Source organism: Chiroxiphia lanceolata, chromosome 1 (assembly GCF_009829145.1).
Source record: "Chiroxiphia lanceolata isolate bChiLan1 chromosome 1, bChiLan1.pri, whole genome shotgun sequence".
In the NCBI taxonomy this organism is placed as follows: domain Eukaryota; kingdom Metazoa; phylum Chordata; class Aves; order Passeriformes; family Pipridae; genus Chiroxiphia; species Chiroxiphia lanceolata.
This window is the reverse complement of record NC_045637.1, coordinates 59,356,050-59,378,969: the sequence shown is the minus strand read 5'-3', so window position 1 is coordinate 59,378,969 and position 22,920 is coordinate 59,356,050. Positions and strand designations below refer to the sequence as shown.

Sequence of the window (22,920 nt, the reverse complement as noted above, 5' to 3'; positions counted from 1 at the left end):
ATGCTGCTGGTACTTGAATCTTGGTAGAATTGTATACAGAGGAATAATCTTTTCCACCCTAAGGCCATCAGCTGGTACTTCCGCAAGCATTTAATTCAATTATTATTTAAGGTTACCAGCTCTTTTTGTTCACAAGGGAACACCACTTGATACCAAGGCCAGCATAGACTGATGATAAATGTATCTTTTTATAAAAGAAAATGAGTAAATACAATGCAAGAAAACATACCTTAACGAGAATTTGAAAAAAAATTGTTTTCCTTACCTTATTTACCATTCCATTACCATTCTATTCTCCTTACAAGATGAGAGAATTGTTAACATCAGATGCAGGACAGGTATTATATTTAAAATCAAATTAGTTTCACTTGACTTGACAATCATGCTATATCCTGAAGAAGGCCACTGGAAGGCTTGACGCTCAAACTGTACTGTTCTCTTATGTTTTGAAACACCTAGGAAATAAAGGGCTTCTGTGAGTTACAGATTTTACTTTCTGGCAAAATCATTGGGATAACTTAAATCTAATATATATTTCTTGGTATATCAACATTTTCTCTGACTACTGTCCTCATCACATTTATACAAGAAGTATAGACTAACCAAAACCAATACAGAAACAATCCATAGTATTAAGTACTGTAAAACTCTAACTAAGTAGCTTGTTACCTGTGTTTATTTAGTTTCCACAACATCAGTTTGGTCCTAAATTGCAACAAGCAGTCATCATAATTGTTCGTTTTGCTTTCTCTTTTTGTTCCTTCTGATTATTGGGAACCCCCGATATTCTAGCTACTTACTGTGTATGACATGCATGTACATACAAAATTATATAATGGAATGAAATAGGCAGTTCTCTGCAATGGGTTTACTCATCTAAAGTATGCAAATTTAATATAAAATTTCTTTATCTTTAACTCATTTTGTCTACAGAATGCATTGAGTAGTAAATGCTTTGTAATAATCCCTTATTGTAAACTTTTCCTCGAGATAGGGACCATACTTTCCTGCTTCATCTGATCTGTTTTAGGAAAATAACTTCTTCGAGGGAAAAGATATCTACTTTACATAGGAAAGAGACAGAGAAGACTATTTTAAGAGTATGACTCCAGCCTGAATATTACCTAAGAGAACCTAACCGAACCAAGAAGGTGAAAATGATGCCTTCTACATGAGTCAGCTATGGTTTGAAGACCATAGAATCATAGAATGGTTGGGTTGGAGGGGATCTTAAAGTCATCTAGCCTAAACCCCAAGTAACAATAATTCCTCAAATTGGCTGAAACTTCATGATCAGTCTTTTGATATATCCAGTCACCCATTTCTCTGAAATAACAATTAGGTCTTGGGAGAATGACAATACTAAGGTATGTTCTAAAGCAAGAAACGTCTGTGTCACTTGTAACTTGTAAAAGAAATCCTGAAGACAACCACATTAACCAGTGTGGAATTGCATATTACAGATTAGTGCTTGCACTTTGGTTATCTTTAATCTTTAGGCTCCATCATGACTTTCTAAAGTTAAAATAATAGTTAAATATGTAACAATGTGTGGTGATTGGGAAATTTCCGAAGGATTAAAAAGAAAAGATGTTTCAACTCCAAACCACTGGAGTTTTTCATTTTTGAAATGTTATTATTATGTAAGGATGACTGTTAATACTCTGAGCAGGGCTTGAATTTATGTATGACTTATCCAATTGACTTTTCTATATGTTAGTTATTTCGTTGTGTATATGAAACCGTCCATCTGCAAAGGAGGGCTAGAGACTTCAGTGTGATCCAGGGCTAAACTGGCTTATATGGAGTGAAGTATGCTTCTGCTTCAGTGAATTGGACCAATTTTCTGAAAGAGAAAGGTAATTTAATAGGTTTGGTGTAGAAAAGCTTATTCACATGTGTCCCTTTTGGAAATTTTATTTTAAGGGCATAAAATCCTCTAAAAAGTTCTGAGACTCAATTTCATTCCACGTGAAAATTTCAAGTGATTGTATAAAAGATGTGTTTAACATTTGTATAAATTGTCTGTAGCCTTATGACTTAATATTCTTTCTAACAACACAAAAAAATATGAACTACTGAATGAGTGATGACTCAGTGCATAACCAGCTTTCAGAAGACTCTTTCTCTATTTCTAGAGTTGTGCATGACCAAAACCTATTTTGTGTTGTTTTTCTCTTTGCTTTTTTTTTCAACTCAACCTCTTCCTTCTACATTCAAACTATTCTGGAATCTAAATTACTTGAAAATCAGAAAGACCAAGCCTTTCATGTTCTGTCCACTTGAAAGATACTGAAAAAATCTGAAAGGAATTTTGTCTTGTGGAGGATCTGAATGTAAATATTATCACCTACAATAATTTGTATAAAAAGCCTAATGCTTTGTTCTTCTGCACAGAACTTGATCTTCATTATCTTACAACTGAACATAAATATCAGTATGATACTATGGGATTTTATCCCACTGACAGGAGAATGAAGCCTCCATAATACACCATTGTGTTTGTCATGAAGTTCCCAGAGGTTGCATGATCATCTGCCTATGACTTTTTTCTGTATAGGAGCACGGAGCTTCCAAAACAGGGTCTAATCTATTAGCTGTGTGGACCACTAGGTATACCCAGATTCAGAGAACCACGACAATGAGTTTTAACCTATGTTGCAGGCTGCTTGTAAGACAGACATAAACATATGTAGTGATAAAGATATATGTCTTTGTTTAAAGTGTGTTACAAATGGGATGAGAAACAGTAAAAGTTAAGAGTAAATAGATGAATCAATTAAAGAAAAATTCAAGAAATCTTCCAGAGTCTTGTAAGTATTCTTTATTTTCCATTGTACTGGATGGCCTTTTTACTATTAAAAATGTAGAAATGTTGAAACCTAGTACACTCACAGAAACTCTTCACCAACTAAGATAGTTATATGAAAATGATCCTCAAAATGTTTCTGCTGCTCCAAACACCAACACTAACTCTCCAACCCCAGTGACATACATTTTTTTCCCAGTGGCCTGTTTATATTTGTAGGGTGATGCAGTGAAAAGAGGTTGGAGACCATGTTACTTCTACTCAAGAACAGTGTGTGGGAGCACACATAGGAAGGGTAGGTATATCTCAGACAGGGATCAGTCGCCGAGTATGATGATTCAGTCTTCATGGTTTAAGGGTTGAAGGTATGCCAGCTATAAGATAGAGGGATGGATAGATGGATAAATATAAGACATCTCCCAAGGACCCCAAGGAGGTCCAAGAGTGTTTGAAGAAGTCAAATGTGAGCCCAGATCCACTCAGTTAGCTTTTAAACTTTTTTCTAGTTTAGTGAAACTTTCTTTCCTAATGTTCAGCATGTGATGAACTGATTAACTGAATTTGAACTTAGGCCATATCCTTTAAATCTTTGTATGCCTTTTGATACAAGCCTATTGCTCCTCTTCAGGCAGCCTCCTTCTTGCATACTGACACTGTAGTTATCCAGTTTATATTTTGTGTTGATTGCTGAGGAAAGTATTGATTAAAGGTGTCATCATGAGTCAAAAAGACTTTGTTTAGGCTTTAAGATGAATTGGAATTCAATTGCGCATTTCTCTGCTTACTTTTATAAAATGAGAGCATAACAACATAATTTACCTTGGATTTTTTCCCCCGTAAGAAGGCATGGGATACTAGTAAAGAATATTTATGGCATTCTGAGGTAATTCCCCTGATTATAGCTGGTGAAAATCTATAAAAGAAGGATGATGCAAACTGTCAGAATGAAGCAGTTGGACAGGAGAGATATGACTAGCAGCAATTGTGTTTCAGGTGGAAAAGGTGCAAAATGGAGAAAAAAGGGACACAACATTTTCAGATTTGAAAATTGATATTTGCATGAATTTTCATATAAATTTGAACTCATATGTGGTAAAAAAAATATGGGGTGGAAATATAGTGGTTATTCTTCAGCCTAAATATAACTGGGAAGCAATGTTTGTGTGTTATTTATAGCCTTTATTGTTTGTTCTTAAGTTACATGTAAGTAAGTTACATTACACTTAAAAAACAGTAATGAGTATACTGTGTAAACACAAGCTTCCAAATTGTGATTATTTGCAGTGAGTTCATAATTTCTGGCATATCAAGAATTATTTCCTTAAAAAAAAATTGACAATGATACATGACTTTTGGTTATTCCAATTTTTCAGTCTGCTTTTGGACAGAAATTATTTACATATTTATATATTGTTTTTTGGGGCACATAGTTTGTTGAGTTCTTGTTTTCTTGAGATTGATCCTGAAAGGTGAAATCCCTAATGCCCAGCTATGACTTACCAGAGTGGTAGCACTGTCTTCCCGTGCCCAGCATAATCTGCTGAATTTGCTCTTACTACTGTGTTTCTAGGACTAAAATCCAGTGTGCAGCCAAGTCCTTAAATACTAGGAACTGGACAGAGTGGATGGGAAGCAGGTTTTGATACAATTATGGACTTAAACCTGGCCTGAAAATACAGTATTGATGCAGATTTAAATAAAATCTTAAGTCCTGCATACTGTAAGCTATCAAATGCCATCAAGTCTTTCAGAAACAGAAAAAGAGAAAGCCAATGAGAGAAAAAAAATTTAAAACTGTTTATTATGTATGGATAGTGCACAGAGAGACACTGCCTTAGGTAAATCATTACTGGTGCTCTTCCACAAGCAAGCCTGCCCACTATCATAGAATAACAAAATGGTTTGGGTTGGAAAGGACCTTAAAGATCATCTCATTCTGCCCCCTCAGCCATGGCCAGGGACACCTTTCACTAGACCAGATTGCTCAAAGCCCTGCCCATCTGGCCTTGAACATTTCCAGGCATGGGACATCTACAATTTCCCTTAGCAACCTGTACCAGTGCCTCACCATCCTCACAGTAAAGAATTTATTCCTGCTATCTAATCTAAACCTACCCTTTTTCAGCCTAAATCTATTCCTCCTATCACTACCTGTCCTTGTAAAAAGTCCCTCTCCAGCTTTTTTGCAGGCCTCCTTTAAGTACTTGGATATTATCTTACACAATCCTTGTTTGACTGTAGCTGTAAGGAAGCTGCACATCGTGATTGCGATAGTTTTAGCCTAGGCCTTCCTTGGTGACCAGTTTGTAACCGAGGAAGTGGCCATATTACCCAGTATTCCCTATGGTTTTTACATAGGCCAGGGTTATAAAGAAGGGAGGAGAGGCCTTCACTCTCTTGCCTTCTGGTGGCTCTGAAGGTGTAGGTTCCCTGCTGTCGGTTCTGCTGTGTGGGGGAGTGAGGCCTAGCGAGGCCTTGTAGACCTTGGGAGGTGGAGGGTGACGGCGGTCAGCCAGCGCGACTTCTGCTGTCCCAAGGAGAGTAGTAAGATATTCTTTTGCTAGTTCCTTATTTGGCTAGTTTCCGAGTTTTTCGATTGTGCATAACTGTTTTATTCTGTCCCTTTTTGTGCTTTTTTTTGCCCTTTTTTTCCCCTTCTCCCTTCCTCTCTTTTGCTTTTGGGAGCAGTTTGGGGTTTCTGTGTTCATATGTACATAGTACCTTAACTGTATATCTGAAATATATATATTTTTTTTTTTATATAATCCGGTTGGTTTCAGTTTCTCTCAGTTTCTATAATTTCCTTTCCTTTCTTTACCGAAAGGGGGAGGGAAGGGAAGGGCTTTTGCTGAGCTTTGGAGATTTTGGTGGGAAGCCAGCTCAAATTTGCTCAGTGATTTTTGGTAAAGTGAGGGCTTGTCATAGCTCTCATGCCACAGGATACTTGAAAGGGGGTAGACATGCTTTGCTCACCACTGACATCTCAGAACACATGACCTTGGTCTCTGTCTTCTCAATGAAAGCTGATAACCTCGAGCATGGTTGTGTAGCTGTTCTCAGTCATACCTCCCCTTCCCTTTCTCCAAATGGAAATTACCACGTTGTTTTGCTTTACTTTGGTGTAAAGTTCTACATAGATAAAAGCATATAAGTAGCTTAAACATATCTGTCATTGGCACATGCAACATTTAAGAAGCGCTGTAAAAGATATAAAGGAATTTTTCTTGCTCTGGAAAAGCGACAATTACAGAGGCCAGATATTTTGAAGTCATTACAAAACTTATCTCCAGAAGTGGTTTCTGCCTTTTTACAGAACAGAATTGGCATCTGAAAGACGTGTCCGTGGCACAATAATCTCTTCAGAGTTACACTAAAATCCCTTTTGTCACCACAATGACAAAACGCAATAAAGTAATAATGATACAACTTCAAGAGTATCACAAGCACAGTCATGAAAAGAAATGCTCTGAAATTCTTTTGGTATTTTTACCCCCTGTGCTGTGGCTTCAGGCCTACCCAGGTTTATGTACATAAAGAGCAAAGCCCAGCAGGAATGCTCATATGCCTCAAGTAAAACACAGGCTAAGTCTTTCTAGGCCTGAAACTGTCAGTTCAGGCTATCTGCACACTAATTTCTATAAAATATATATAGTGCATATTATATATATATATATCAATTACTACTTAAAGAAATTATTTGCAATGTGAATTTTATTTTATATTAAAACCACATATTATTCTTGCATTTTGCAAAAGCGTATCAGAGCTCTGGTTCATTGTTTAATTTAAACTAAATTTAGTGTCATTTAGTCCAATGCATCAAAAAAGCATCAGATGTGAAATCCCTTGTGACAGCTTCAATATTAGAATTGGACATGCTAAGTCTGCCTCAAAGTCCCTAATGTAAATGTCTGCAATTTAGTACAGTTACTTTCTATACTGAGTATTTAAAAAATTCCCTGGAAGGAAAAGTACAAGGTGAGGTGAATGACTGCTTCTGTGTCACCTTTTTTTTCATGTGCCTACAGAAACCACTATTTTTCTATGCAGTCACATGCAGTAAAGCATGTTGGGTGTTACAGTGAAAGATTATGTGTGTCTACTACTCTCAGAATTCTGGCTAAATCTAATGATGTGATCAGAGGTGTATGTGCTTTCCCAGAGGTATGGTCCAAACATATATCAAGATCCTTCAAAACAGTTCAGCAAGTTACTTTGCAAAAACATGTCTCTCACCTGTCACAATACTTCCTCTAGGAAAACAAGGAATGTCTGAACAGTAATATAAGCCAAAGGTTTGGCTCAGGAAAGGAATTTCATTTTATATTCTTCTTCTAATGAAGCTGCTAAAAGCAAAGCCAATAACTCTTCCAGATACCGTGACATACGCTCCCTAAGGCCCTGGGTTTGGCTCTCATGCTCTTTGACATTGAATATGTCAGCTTTGCCTCAGTAGCTTTCTCCCTCTGTTCCCTTGAGAATCTCAGACATAAACTGGATTCCGGCTTTAAGTTCCTGATTGTAAGGAGAGACAAATACTGGTGTTCCCAGATGCCCTTATCCAGCCCAAATGAGCTTTCCTTCACAGTGGATTGTGCAAGTGCTCAAAAGGTAAAATTTCATCTCCTTTCCTACCTGCTTTGATGAGGACTGAATGAAGTAGTGACATGTCACCAGTGTTTTCAGGGACATCCAATTTAGCAGCCACTGAGATGAGTGAGACCGGTCATACCTCATAATGCCATTGTTTAAAAGCAGCAGAGAGCTGCCATTGCACCTATTGCTGTGGTTTGCGGGGCTATCGCTATAGTTGTAGCAGTAAAAACCTTTTTTTTGATAAAAGCCTTAGGTTTTGGAAGAGAACAACAAAATGCTGTACTGATGCACATTGACTGGATCTGCACTAGCTATATGTTTCTTTTGAAAGGAGACAAAGATTGCTATTCAGAGCTGTTTCTAATGAGGCAAGAACAGAAGTCTTCTCAGACCTGAGAAAGCTAAAGGGGTGTGAAATTTTGTCATAAGTAGTGGAACTGAACCCTACAGCAGCACAGAGCTGTGACTGAAGTGAGGTGTCTGTAATTCACATCAAGGATATGAACTCCTTAGATGGATGTAAATTTTCCTAGACAACATTTCAACAGTCATGGACTATTTTGGATTTTCTCTACACGCTTTAGATGAAATACCATTATTGCAGGTTGTTTTTTCTGGATGAGGAATTCCTGTCTTTACCATTTCAAACAAAGGAAGTTCTACAGCCAGATCCACAAAATTCCCTTAAAAATGTTTGACAAAAAAAATCTCGCCGATGCATTAGTCTAATTATTGGTGAAAATTATGAACTCTTATGGAGGAAAAGTGAAACAAAACCATTACACAAATAAAAGCTGAAAGAAATACATGACTGAATCATCAACAACCAGAGATCCTTTTCAGTATCCAATGAGGGAGACTAAGACTTCAGTATTTTCAGTCTCTCAAATGTCATCAGAGTTCTCAGGAGCCATATGCTGAGTTGGAATGAGCATGTAAAAGTGGCCAAACACCTCTTTTTTAACTCTCGGAAGCTATAGTGTCTAGGTTGCATCACAGATTTATTTATTTCAGAAGAAAAATTAATTTTAAAAGGCCTGAATCTAGATGCATTTGCTACCTACCAGGACAGTTACAACTCTGTATAATGGACAAGATTTCTAAAGCAAGTAGCACTTTTTATATTCCTATTGTTTGACTGTGCAGCTTGAGAAAATGTACGGAAGCCTGTTTGCAGAGCAGTTGCTTTCTCAAAAAAAAAAGTAGGACTCTTTCAAGTAGAAAAAAAAAGCAACAAAAACTGAGGCAAAGTAATATATGGACAATGGAGTTATAGATTTCCTTCCATGTATGTCATTAATGAGATGGTCTTCTACAGCATTGCTTTCAAACCTGATTTGTATTCTGAAATGCTAAACTCAGAACTAAATGAAATCATTATTAATGTAATCTTCTATCTATGCCATATATTTTTATTTCAGTGGATTGTTTTCAGAAATGTCAGTCTTCTCTGTTAATATAAATTATCATGCATCAGTAAAAACATGTGATTCAGTATAACTTTGTTTTCCAATTAGAACTGGAAGGCCTACTTTGAAATCTAGCTGAATTAACTAGTGAACAAATGAACCAGGTAGAGCAGTTGAAGGCTGTGGCATCTCTTTGTTGTATTTCAAAGTCCTGTTTTAAGATTTTGTCTTCTGAAAATAAACAGTCTGTATCTCAGTTTTGAATTTCACTTTCTGTGGCATTGTATAACAAAATCTCACATTCAGCAAGAAAATCAATGCAAAAATATAGTTTAACACCACCAGTTCTTCCCAACTCTCACATGGAACTAACACATAATACCTACATGTACCTACATACACCTAGAGTATCTAATATTTACATAATATCTATCTATATGTATCTCTATTATGAGATAGGCCATATTTGTAATACACTATAAGATATATATATATTATAGTATATATATGTATATATATAATTATAGATAATATATATATCTATTGTCTAACATACATAAACTTCTTTGAAGTTTGTGTATATATTGACTATGATCCTGAAGGGATCTCCTGTAATGAAACTTACAAGTCTGCTACATTTATAGCAATGTTTTCATTATAAATTTCATGTAAAGTCTTCAATTTCTGAACTCAGTTGGGAGGCTCAGAAGGAGGATATTTGGTGGCCACATACATTTTTGCAGGTGGAAGAGAATAAATTAAGTCTTTAATTCTGTTCTCTAGGAGTTATATTTTTAAAAATATGCTTTTTTTATTTATAAGATCAAGTTGTGAGTTAGTAGGAGTGAAAGGTGCCCAAAATTTAGACATGCAAGCAGTGTTGAGTGTTACATATAAAAGAGTGGAAAATATCCAAGGCAGGCAATGTTGAATACTACGTATAAAATAAATACATATTTGTAGTGGCCAAGCCCCATACGTGGCTGGTGTTGTGGTAAACGTTTCTCATATATGCCTTCTCTTTTTAGACAAAAGATATGTAGTCTTTGGAAGGCACACTGGGTTGCTGCCATCATTTATCTAGTTAGAAGCTGTTACTTTGTGAAGAAGAAATCCAGAGAATAGCAGAGGTGATGAACATCATTGTAGAAAAGACTTTGTTTCTGAGGATGCACCAAGTCTTGAAAACTGGGCATAACCTGTAAAACACATAGGTGACTGCATGCACATTATCTGAACATTTCTGATTGGTATATAGCTAGAAAAAATTATCTGCTTGCACCACTTTTTGTTCCTACTGATGCAACATCTCAGTCTCTAAATTCTCCCAAGCAAACCTGAATGACCTGAAAATGTATTGGTCACACAGACCGATGACAGAGTCAGAACATGATGTTAGGAAAAAAGGCATTGCAAAATAAATTTAATCTTACAAATTATTACTCCCCTCACCTTCTAGAGCTGAAATTCCACAAAACAAGAGGGCTTAAACAGAACATGGTGGCATGTTGCTAAGTGCTAGCCATTTCACTGAAAGGCAACCATTTCTGTTAGAGTACGTAAGGTACTGGCATTACAAACTAGTCTTAGGAGAGTGCCTTTAAATATCACTGTACAACCAGATGCAAGAGCTCTTGTACCACTAGAATGCTATGTAGCATTTATGTTTATTCATCTATATGAGGTGTACAGGGCTGTATTTCACAGAATCACAGAATCAATTAGGTTGGAAAAGATCTCTGAGATCATCGAGTCCAATCTATGATCGGACACCACCACGTCAACTAGACCAGGGCACTGAGTGCGGTGTCCAATCTTTTCTTTAACACCTCCAGAGACAGTGACTCCACCACCTCCCTTGGCAGCCCATTCCAATATTTAATCACCCTTTCTGTGGAGAAATTCCTCCTAATATTGAACCTAAACCTCCCCTAATGAAGCTTAAGACTATGTCCTCTCATCCAGTCGCTAATTGCCTGAGAGAAGAAACTGTCTCCCACCTGGCTACAACCTCTTTCCAGATAGTTGTAGTGAGTGATAAGGTCCTCCCTGAGCCTCTTTTTCCCCAGGCTAAACAACTCCAGCTTGCTCAGCCAACTTTTGCTCCAGGCCCTTCACCAGCTTCATTGCCCTTCTAATAAAATTATTGTCACACAAAAATTTTATGGAAGACAAATTTTGATAGTTGTTCAATAAGTTTGCACACCTATAGAAAAAATGTTATGATAAAAGTACCTGTGAATGTTAAGATACAACATTCAGAGATCAAAAGTTATATTAAATTGTATTAAATCTGAGCTCTATGATGAATGATATTGCAAAAAAATTCTAATGTCTTATTCTTTTTTAATGTCATGTTTTCATTGTTTATTTAATTTTAATTTATTAAATATTTAATTAGCAATTAAAGATATTTTATGAAAGAAAATAACATTTCATGTTCCAAAACAGATTGCAGTCTTGGGTTGTCCTGATATTTTTACATGAATAAACAAAATTTTCCTTACTCTTACTTCATTCAATGTGTAACACATTTCTGACATTCTATCACACATGATATTCCATATGAGAATGGGTTGTGTAAAATCCTCCATCTATAGTACTCACCTTCAAGTGAAGGGAGACCCTTTGCAATTGAGAACTGTCACCTGATAAAAATTTATGATGAATCTTCCTCTGCAGGGAAAAATACAACTGCCTTGGTTGATATGAGAGATGCTAGACTCAGGGATAAGAAATGAAGTTTAAGTAGCTCTGTGAATAAAATCTAATTTATGATGTAATTTTTCTCTGTATTGTGCATACTTGAGAATGTTATGCACGTTATCAACAGACAGTCATATATTCTTGGCCATAGCTGGTAGCTGCAAGGTAATAGGCCCTGGTGTCCTGATAGGATGGAGAATTAAATACAGATTTGAATTTACAAAGCATTCTTTTAGTTATGCTAATGGTGAAATTTAACACAAGGACTGCTTTCACACAGGGTGGATACACCTCAGTTGATTTATCTACAACTTTTGGTTAATACGGAGGTTTTTACTGGGTGGGTTCAGAAGACTGCACTTCATCTACCATCACATTATATGTCAAAGGTGTGCCTGTAGAAAACATAGCCAGATTTGTTAAATCCCATTTGTTTACAATTTAAAGTAAAATTGTTTTTTACAGGCCAAATAATCCATGAACTCACAGTTCACTGATTTAAATGGTAAAATGAGGAGTCAGTCTTCTGCACCTTGGCTGGAAGCCATGTGAGGAGTGGCTGAGGTCACTTGGTCTGTTCAGCCTGGAGGAGACTGAGGGGAGACCTCACTGCAGTCTACAACTCCCTCATGAGGAGAAGAGGAGGGGCAGACACTGATCTCTTCTCTGTGATGACCAGTGACAGGACCCAAGGGAATGGCCTGAGGTCATACTAGGAGAGTTTTAGGTTGGATATTACAAAAAAGTTCTTCACCCAGAGGGTGGTTGGGCACTGGCACGGGCTCCCCAGGAAGTGGTCACAGCACCAAGCTTGCCAGAGTTCAAGAAACATTTGGACAATGCTCTCAGGCACATGGTGTGACTGTTGGGGATCATCTTGTGGAGGGACAGAGCTGGACTCGGTAATCTGTATGGGTCCCTTCCAACTCACCATATTCTGTGAATCTGTGACCAGGAAAGTGGTTTTGTGTCCCTGTCACAAACTTATGTTACAGGTAGACAAAAGAATATTTCACATCAAATGAACATTTCTTCTTTCTCTGTTTTTGTATATGTAACATTGAGATAATACATGCGAATATCTCTGAAGTAATTTCAGGAACAGATATGCAGTATTTTCTTTAGGAAAGGAGTGTTCTATTTTTTTTTTGCATTATTGTAAATAATGTATGGGAAACACTTAGGAGCTACTGATCAAAATACCTTTCTGTTGATAACTTGATTTAGTAGATGAGACAAAAAGCTTTTTCCCTTGAAGCTGTTGGCTTAAATGAGTTCAAGGTGAGGGCTAGCTTAGGAGAGACTCCAAAGAAATGAGCAGTTTCATTTCTTGTAGAACTGCCACACTGTCAAGTTCAATATGTCCCTGGTAGAAACCTCTGTATTCTTGGCAAAATGCTGAAAAATGGCATGAGCTTGATTACATGCTATTCTTTTGCAACTACCACCAACTTTTTGAACTCAAGAAAGAGAACTGCAAATATCTTACCTGTTACTTTAGAAGCTACACTTTCTAAAGTCAATCCATAACTAAGATGCATTTTCCCACATTAATAATTTCAAAATCCGTGTTTTAACCTTGCGACTCACAAAAAAAAGGAAAGATGCTAAAGTAACTACATAACTCCATGAAGGCTGCAGTTTTATTCCATTAAGGACAATATTTAATTAGAAGTAGTGCATGGAACTGTTTTCTGATAAACACCATAAATGTCATATAAGTAAATATTATATTAGAAATAGATATTCTTCTTTTGTTATTTCCCCCTTCCATTCATACTGTACTGATTTGTACTGACCATTTTTTTGCTAGTTAGCTATCTAAGAAGAAGAGGGTTTCTGTACATGTGGGATTCATTTCTTGCACTAAAAAAGGCAGGACTGAATATATATTTTTTTTTTCTCCTGTGGGTGCATATTGGATTTAAGGGCTTTTCAGTTCCCTTTAATTGTTATGCTCATCTTTCTTGAAAGTAGCAGGCAGAACTGATGATATGCCATCATTCCCTCACCACTGTGCCTTATGTTGTAAGTCATATAAAACAAGGTACAAATCTTTTGGCTCTTCTTTCATTCCTTGTTTATACAACAGAGTCATAATCAATGAGTAGTGTGACCTAAAGAGAAATAATAGCAGCTTCCTAGTGCACCAGACCCACGTAAGATTTAGTGTTGGTATCTTCTGAAGGAATTTCTATGGTCCTTTTCACTGTCTTGCAGAATAGGTGCTCGCTCATAGCCACAAACTTGTTCCTGCTCTGATTTCTGATAATTTTAATGCAACACCCTTTTCAGCTTTCTAATCTCATCCCTCCATGAAGTCAGGAAAAAGACTGTTAAACATGAGTGTTTCAGGCTTAGTATAAGTTTCTCATTTGAAATAAGGAGCTATAGGTTAGGAATTCCCTGCACACTGCTCAGCTGCAATTTCAGGGCATGATTAATTTCTCGGTGCAAATCATCAGGCAGACACCCTCAGGGGTTCCTTGCTTCTGCTTAAAGCAGAAGATTGAAAGAGAGTAGTGCTCGTTCACAGTGAATTACATTCACTCCCTGTAATTTTACCGTCTACATATACCCATAAATTTTTCTCTATATCAAGAGTTACCACTTAAATGTATACGCAGATGTATACTTTCTGATACGTTCCTTTCAGATTCTGAAGTCTGAGTTTTAGGATCTCTAGGAAATTACCATATGCAATGAGAAATGCAGTTCACAACGGAGAGAAATGCATCAAAATGCAAGGCTTTTTCTCAAAACTTCATTGTCAGAGCTCTGCCTCACCTTCTCTCGCGTTGCCGATAACCTCTCAGCAGCAGCCCTACGAGCTGAGACGCACGAAACAACATTCGCAGGCGGTAATATCTGATGATAACCTTGACTGTGACATACATCATCATTACCGCTCCGTAAGGCAGGGGCGACCCACATGCCCAGCGCACCCAGGCAGCGAGAGGGGGCGGCCACTCGGTTTCTCAGCCTAATGTCCCTTGGGATTTTCCCGGCCTCCCCGGCCGGGGTGCGGCTGTCCCTCCCTTCTCCCTCCCAGCCTCGCCAAGGGCGCCACGCCCCGCGCCGCCGCCAGGTGGCGCCTCGCGACCACACTTGGAGCGGAGCCGCGGGCGGGGCCGGTGGGGGTCGGGGCGGGTCTGGTGCGGGAGCGGGTCTGGGGTCGGGGGAGGGTCTGAAAGCGGGTGCGAGTCGGGGAGTGGATCTTGGGCTGCGAGTGTATCGGGGAGTGGGTCCGGTCCAGGAGCGGGTCGAGGAGCAGATCCCAGTCCGGAAGTAGGTCAGGGAGCGGGTCCCAGCTCGGGAAGCTGAGACGCCCCGTGGAAGAAATACTTCAATAAAGGGCGAGCCGCCGCCGAGCTCTGGGCGCCGAGGCGCGGGGGTACGGGCGTGGGAATGAGGCTTTTCAGTGTGCGAGGTGGAGCCTTACGGCATGAAGTGCCCCAAACAACGTGTCCCTTTTAGTGATTATTATTAATATTATCAGAATTATTAAAGTCTGTGAATTCCAAATAGTTCCCAGTTAGCGATGCTGCGTGGTTCGACCGCAGCAGCGGTAACGTGTCGGTGGCATGTTGGTACAGGTGCGGGTCAGCACGACGGGTTTAAGTAGACATACGGGAGGAGGGGGATGAGGGGGATATGGCTTTTCTCTGCCACTGGTAACACCCTGCGGCGGGGCGCCCCGGAGAGGCTGTCCCAGTGGGAATACCGCACCTCGCCGCGGCTACTCGCGATGTGCTGAGGTGCGGCTCCAGGGAGCGGGGCGTCTAGCCGGGGCACGGGATGGGCTGCGGAGTAGACAGAGGTGCCGTGGCCACACTCCGCTCCGCTACCGGCGTCTGAATCCCTGCCGGGTGCGTGTATGTGTGTGTCTGTGTGTGTGTGTGTATGTGTGCGTGAAGAGGGGAGGAGGGAGGAAGTGGGGTGGTGGTGGTAGCGGCTGGCGGGAGGGGGATGATTATTGGCAATGGGCGGGAGAGAAAGAGGCGACTCCTGTTTCCTTTTCTTTCTGCCAGCGCAATCTCGGCTCATTTTCTCTGAGCAATACAAGTTCACGGACGAGCTACCTAGCCAGCCCTCCTCTCCCGTCATGGACCTCCCAGGTAAAAAGGCGGTTCTCCTCCCCGCCGGCTGTTCCTTTTGCAAATTACCATTTTACATGATAGCAAAAATAAGATGCAGCGTTAGGGCAGCGGTAGAGATGCCTCCGGGGAAGTGTAGGGGCGATCTCCCAGGAGCGAGATCGCCGGGTGTTCTGGTGAACGGGAAAAACTGAGATGCAACTTCCGAGGGAGATGCCGGGTGAGGCTTTGACTCCTGCGATAATGTGTGCATGCCGGGGTGGGAGCTGAGGGGTGCAGGCTGCTTCCTCCCCGAGAGTTTAGGAGCCGCCGGCGTCGGCGGCAGCGGTGGCAGCCTGGCCTGGGGGACAGAAGGTTGGGAAGTACAAATCTACCCGAGCGCAGCTCCCCAGCCAGGCGGGGAGAAGGGCGGCGGCGGCTTCCAGAGCCCGTCCGGGGCAGCGCCGCGGCGGGGGCGGGGGCTTCGGGGCGTCCTGGCCACCCGCGAACTCTAGAGGTAGCGGGGCAACTCCATCGAGGGGCGAGAGGGCGCGTTACCAATAACAAGAATAAAATTTTCTCCCGTAGTGGCTGGGGCGTTAGGAGACGGATGTAAACCCGGTTCGCAGATGTAGTAAAAAGTGGGGCCCCGGGAACTAGCCGGGTTTCGGAGCCCCCGTCAGTTGTGGGGTGCCCCTGTGGGGCGCCTGAGGCGCCTGCAGGGTACTCCACCGCGGGTTTGGGGATGCAATATGCCGCGCTGCCCTCTCCTCCTGCCTCCGAGTACGGCTGGGGCTGCGGGAACCCCGGCTGCTGGGGGACGGGAGAAAGAGGGGACACCGGGCAGCGAGATGTCTCCCAGACCTGTTGTGCCGGCTGGGGCTCCCGGGGCGGGGAGGGGCAGCCCCCGCTAGCGGGGCACTGCCGGGTGGCGCGGTGCTGGCTCCTGCTTGCCCGCTGCGGTGCCTCACCGCCGCCTTTCCCCTTGGCAGGCTGCTGCGCGCCGGCCGCCCTCTGAGAAGGCTCCTTCGCCCCGCGCGGAGGAGGAGAAGGGGAGGAAGGCGCGGTCCCAGCCGCCGCTGCCCAGCCGCCGTCCCGCAGAGCGCTGGCCGCGGGGCGCCGCGGCGGCAGCAGGCGCGCAGCCCCCTCCGCCTGCCCTCGCCCGCCCGCCCGCGGCGGCGGCGGCGCGGGGCGCCCGCACGGCGGCGGCGAGCCCGAGCGGCGGCGGCGGCCCGGCGCTGGGCATGGGGCGGCGGCGGCGGGGGGCGCTGCCGGAGCCAGCGGGCGGCTGCTCCTGCTGCCTGGCGGCGGCGCTGCCGCTGCTACTGCTGCTGCTGCCCGCCGGGTGTCCGGTGCGGGCGCAGAACGACACGGAGCCCATCGTCCTGGAGGGGAAGTGCCTGGTGGTCTGCGACTCCAGCCCCTCGGCCGACGGCGCCATCACCTCCTCTCTGGGGATCTCGGTGCGCTCGGGCAGCGCCAAGGTGGCCTTCTCGGCCACCCGCAGCACCAACCACGAGCCCTCCGAGATGAGCAACCGCACCATGACCATCTACTTCGACCAGGTTAGCCGCCGCCTGCTTCGCATTCGCTACCCACATCCCCGTCCCTGCCTCCCCCTTACTGCACGCGTGTTCTCGTAGGGGCTCCCCTTCCGTGTTTTAATCCCGACTCACCCGCTCAACAGCAATTTTACGGCTCAGCTCCCCTGAAAGAGTGTGGGAAGTTCTTTTAGGTGTCTGCGAGGTTTTCCTAGGGTGGTACCGGTGGGGAACACGCTAGCTTCTTGTCCTGTCCCATTGCTAGTAAGGAGAGGGGTTTAACGTGATAGTCTCTGCCTCGGACGCGTACAGGGGTGCCTTGCAGCCGAGGATTGCCTCGCCCAGCCAGGAACGACCCGCGGGAAAGGTGCGCATCCTTCCTTTGGTGCTCCGTCGGGAATGCTCATTTTTAGGGCAAATTCGGAGGTTTACCGATGAGGAATCGCCGGATCTGCCTGTTCCGAGCGCATTTGGCAATGTTACAGCATCTCTTAAGGGGAGGGAGGGAGGAGGAAGAAGAGGGTGTTTCCCGCGTTACCAAACGAGGCGAACGATGTCCCCGGTGGGCTATAACGGAATGGTGTTATCCTGCACAGCATACGCCGGACAGAGAAGAGAATAGGCCGACCTGGTCCTGCCCCTCCCTGCTCCTCCCTGCCCCTGCCTCTGCCCCTGCCTCTGCCCCTGCCTCTGCCCCTGCCTCTGCCCCTGCCTCTGCCCCTGCCTCTGCCCCTGCCTCTGCCCCTGCCTCTGCCCCTGCCTCTGCCCCGCCGCACTGCTTGCCTCCCAGAGGCTATGCCCCGTCCATGCACTTCATTTTTGCGATGAAATTTACTTTTTTCCTACCGCTTCTGACTGCTGAAGTAGTATTGCAGAGTCAGCCAAAATAAGCAGGCTGTTTCTCTGGGCGCTTGTTTGGTTGGTTGGTTTTGGTTTTGGGGGGTTTTTTTACTTGTCTGTCCTCCTGTCATTCATCTGTCTACCTGTCCTTCCTAATGAGTTTGCACAGATATTCCTCGGATACAAGATGAGTAGAGGAAAAAGAAAAAACAACTTAAAACAAACAAACAAACAAACAAACAAAAACCCCCAAACAAACAAACAAACAAAAAACCCAACAAACCCCCAACTTGCTGAATATATAACATATTTTAGACACTCTACCCAGCAATGTTCAGTTCCCTGGGGTTGGAAGGCATTTCCTCGGTTCTCCCACAATAAGAGGCTTTATTTTTTGTTCCTTTTTTTGGAAACTTTAGAGTTTGGCTGTTTGGAAGAAAGGCTTGGGATTTGGGGGGAGGCAGGTGGAGGTTACTTATTTTCTCTTGCTTTGTATTTTTCTTCATTAACCCAGAGGTTGTAACCCTCAAAGCTGAGCGTGGCCGGGCTGCCCCGGGGGCGGGCACGGCGGAACAGCCGGCTCGGGCTCACCCACTCATCGCACGGCATCGCCACGGACCCGCGGGTTCTTCTCTCCTCACCACCCACGTCTTTTGAGCCAGATCATGCTGCCTGTCACAGGCGCCTGGAAAAGGACGAGGGGATGAGCCGAGGCCAGATACCAGGCAGATCAGCGGGATCGGAAGGATGTGGCTGCCCCTTCCGAACGAGGCTTTGCACATCTGCCGGAGGGCTCAATTCTTGCTCTGTTTCAAAAAACATTGAAATATATGAAAAATTTAGGTTGTTGCCAGGAAGGAGGAGACGGCCCACCCAGCCCCTTGAGGAGCGTGTGGGCCAAGCGACACAGCTCTCCAGAGGGACAGAGAGAGACATGAGCTGGAAGATGTTGCTGGTGCTAAGCATCCGCTCTCCTCCTTTGCCCCTCTCTGCAGTGCAATTTTTAACCCTATTAACCTCGAGGGTAGCTCTATTTTCAATAGTGCTAGCTAAAAAGCATACATTTGCATTATGAGTCAATGGCTTCAGGGATTTTTTCCCAGCTTCTTTCCCCTCCTTCCTCACCTCCATTTCACACTCTTCCCCCTCCCCATTCTACCATCTTTATTGAGAGCGCAGTGTGGACATTTGCACTTCATCTAACAGGCTTTGGAGATAATTTTTGTGTAACTAAATTGTTTTATTAACTCTGTTGCCTCTTAAATGCCTCTGTAATTTGACTCTATTCCCCTGACATACATTTTTAATTGTGCTGCAAATGCCATTTTGCCTAGGCTTTATATCAGTCATGGAGTTCATGTTAGATTTTCACTGGTGCTTTTCTAAGGTGGAGTCTGTTTTCTCAGATTTATCTTTCTCTCTCTCCTTTTTTTTTTTTTGATTTTGTTTATTTGTTTATTTTCCAGGTATTAGTTAATATTGGCAACCATTTTGATCTTGCTTCCAGTATATTTGTAGCGCCAAGAAAAGGGATATATAGTTTCAGTTTCCACGTGGTCAAGGTCTATAACAGACAAACCATCCAGGTGGGTTCTGATCTAAAAAAGATGCTTTCTTTTTTTTTTTTTTTTTCAAATGCTCATTTCTAGCCACACATTTACCAAAACAGCAGTTGAAGAATGAAACTGCAAGTTATTTTTGAAGGGGTCTATATGCATGACAGAAATCACACACCACCTTAACTTGATTCAACCGATTCTAACCTGCACAAAAGTTCAGTGATGCGCACAAAGCAAAAAAGGCATTGAGAGTTTTCTCAAAACTCAGATTCTGTCTCTTTGCACTTTTTAGGTAAGTTTAATGCAAAACGGCTACCCAGTGATTTCAGCTTTTGCAGGAGATCAGGACGTCACCAGAGAAGCAGCCAGCAATGGGGTCTTGCTCCTCATGGAAAGAGAAGACAAAGTGCACCTCAAACTGGAAAGGGGAAACCTCATGGGAGGGTGGAAATATTCAACCTTTTCTGGCTTTTTAGTCTTTCCACTATAAAAGAAGGCCAAATAGGAGACAGATCCATGAGCTGGAGCAAGGATTCAATCGTTAATGACACCCTGAACTTGGCAGCACATGATGATATTTTCAGTCACCCCGTCAGACTGTCACAGTAGAAGAATGATAACCTTCTAAACTCCAACATTTGCTTTGAATATTGACAATTCCTTGGGAACCTGCGCCTCTAATTAGTTTTAGACAACAGTGATCTTTAGGAGAAATGAAATTATCGACCTGAGCAATTTGTACCTGTGATTGTAAAGTCAATTTTGGATTTTATTGTTGGGATCATTGACTTTCTTATTCTTTTTCATTTTTTCCCTCTCTTTCATTTTTTCCTCTTTTTCTTGTTGTCCCAATGAGACAAATAACTTGGACCACAGAATCACTTTGGCAAAAGCTTGCTCCAGAGCCAGAAGAATGGAGTGTTCAGCCCAATGAGATGTTCTTTCCATTCTTTATTTCTTTGTGTTGTATAGCCTTAAGAAAAAAAAAAAAAAAGAAAAAAGAAAAAAGGGAAAAAAAAAGAACGGCTTCAGTCTCAGTCCTGTATTTTTCTGGGGGAGGGGGATTCTGGACATTACTGTGTCAAGAAGTGCTTTATCCAGTGAAGCAAAATTTGCACGATTGGAACCTTATTTGTGTTGTTCGTGTTTTTCATCAACTTTTTATTTTTTCTGTTTTTTATTTCTGTGTGCTAAAAATGTAAGCTAGATTGATCAATAAGACAAAAGAAAGCACATATATACCCTGTAGCTCTAAGTAAAGCTAACCAGTGAACAATTCTATCTGCACTTTCCAGCTGATCTTTATAGACCTATTTAGAGAGAGAGAAAGAGAGAGAAAAAGAGCTACATGATCCTTCAATTACAATCTGGAAACTGGTAAAGGAACTGACATTTCTGAATTGTCCTGACATTTCTAGAAGCAACAACGGAGGCTTTGAATATCTTCTCTGACCATACCCTAAAATATATCCTTTCTTTGCATTATCAAGCATATTTTGGGTGCTTTTATCTGGTATTTATTTGATGTATTTGTCCACTAATGCTTGAGTGCACATTGTAGGAGCACAGAGAGATGTCAGAGCAAACTCTTCCAAATCAAATAAAACCGTCTCCACTTGAGCTGTCCATGGCAAATATCGGAGGAGTTGACACTAGCATCTTTGACAGCCTTGGGGAGAGGGGCCTCAGAGGATCCACAGATGCTCCAGAAATTGAATGAGTGCCATGCATTTATTAGCTATGTGTGCTCGTCCCAAAACAAATGGCATCAAAGTTGTGGGGGTGGACTGACATCAATATTGAAGGTTGGTAAAAGTTATTATCCAAATCAACAAGACGTAAAATATCAGGCCAACGTCAGTTGTATCTTGTTGCCTCATTCTCAATAAAGAGATCTTGTTTCTTCAGTTTTTTAAGGTTTTTTTTTGGGGGGGGGTGGTGGGGTTTTTTTTGTTTGTTTGTTTGAGGGGTGTTTTTTTTGTTTACTTGTTTGGCTGGGTTTTTGTGGATTTTTTTAATGAAGGTTGGTGTATTAGTGTGCTGAGGAAAATCTTGTTTGAGGAGATCCAGAACGACTGTTTATTTTATAGAATTTTAATCTTAATTTATTTAATTTAAAATATTTAATTTGCTATTAATCCCCAAAGAGTGGATGTGTATAAGAATTTATTTTTGTCAAATTTACTCCTCTGCCATGAACAAATATAATGCAAAGGCATTTGCAGGAAATCGGTGGTATCTACATTGTATTTCAAAATTATGGTAGACATGTCATTTTCACTGTAAATTTATCATTAAAGGGACAAAACCAATTAAAGTCATATATTCTTTAAAAAAAAACTATCTGTGTTGCTTATATACCTCAGATGACTAAAGCATTAACCAATTTAATATTTTTGTGTATTTTCACCACTGATGCTGTTTGTTTGCTTTCCTGTTCCACTTTGCCAGTTACTGAATGAATTGGTTTCAGGTTTTGTTTTCAATGGTTTGCATTTTCTAGTTATCCCTTGTGTGTGACTGCAGTGTTTCTAGTTGCAAAATATCACAGGACTATGTTTAAGTACATGAAATAAAACCTGGGTCAGCAGCAACCTTTTTCTATTGAAATTAAAAAATACAATAAATACAGTTGTCTTAATGGTAGATATCGTAAAGATACTTTTTGTGTTTAAAATTTGATCATGTCTCTGAAGAAAACAGAAACTGGGTTGGGTTCAAGGTCCTAATTTTTCGGTTTCTAGTACATTTCCCATGTTTTATTTTAAAATTCTGCCTACCATAATCATACTCACTTGTCTCATTCATTTCAGTTTGTCTGCCTTGAATTAAGGCAATGACATCGTAATTCGGTCTCTCTCCTAAGCCAAATGAGGCCAATGACAGGGTTTTCCTTGGACCTGTTCTTGAAAGTTTCTTGAAAGCTCATAGAGCTGCAGAATCTGAAAATCTTTTCATGTATTCAAGATCAGTAATGTTGACTGCTTATTTTATAGAGCTAAACATGTTTATATGTATGATAACCAATCTTCTTCTGAATTTAATGAATTTAAAATACTACTTTTCTCCCTCTGCTGCTTTTGTGTCTTTCATACTAAGCTGTAGAGCTAGTACTCTTATATAAAACAGTTAAATTAAATGGAAAATGTGGAGTAAATTCTAATTGTACACTAATTGCAGTCATGATCTCTCCTTTTATTTCTTTTGTGTTCTTTGTAATATTTGTTGTCTTTCCCCTTTTAATTTTGTATCTGAGTTTGAGAAGGTAAAATCTCTTGTTATTGGAAAGAGTAGACATTTTGATATTTTTATAAGGTACAAATCTCATATTTTATGTTTTGGGGGAAAACGTACAACAGCAGCACTGTAGATTGAAACAGGAAA

At 41.6% G+C, this 22,920-nt stretch overlaps 1 protein-coding gene and 2 long non-coding RNA genes across 5 annotated transcripts; 2 read left to right on the top strand and 1 right to left on the bottom strand.

Moving 5' to 3' along the window:
- Positions 1-270: 270 nt before the first annotated feature.
- LOC116795952 lies at positions 271-5,424 on the bottom strand. The gene is made up of 3 exons (XR_004360210.1): positions 5,141-5,424; positions 4,310-4,476; positions 271-455 (listed from the first exon to the last, which is right to left on the bottom strand). It is a non-coding gene; the product is annotated as an uncharacterized LOC116795952 (long non-coding RNA).
- On the top strand, positions 4,764-16,737 carry LOC116795943. 3 transcript variants are annotated; one of them, XR_004360208.1, is made up of 3 exons: positions 4,764-5,353; positions 15,552-15,638; positions 16,589-16,737. It is a non-coding gene; the product is annotated as an uncharacterized LOC116795943 (long non-coding RNA). The 3 variants fall into 3 exon arrangements; XR_004360207.1 differs by lacking the exon at positions 4,764-5,353 and adding an exon at positions 14,765-14,914; XR_004360206.1 differs by lacking the exon at positions 4,764-5,353 and adding an exon at positions 14,765-15,278.
- Positions 16,738-16,840: 103 nt separating this feature from the next.
- On the top strand, positions 16,841-22,182 carry CBLN2 (cerebellin 2 precursor). Its single transcript, XM_032706084.1, has 3 exons — positions 16,841-17,161; positions 19,444-19,563; positions 19,829-22,182. Exons 1-3 carry the CDS (start codon positions 16,841-16,843, stop codon positions 20,024-20,026), a joined length of 639 nt encoding a protein of 212 aa, XP_032561975.1. The 3' UTR covers positions 20,027-22,182.
- The last annotated feature ends 738 nt before the right edge of the window (positions 22,183-22,920 follow it).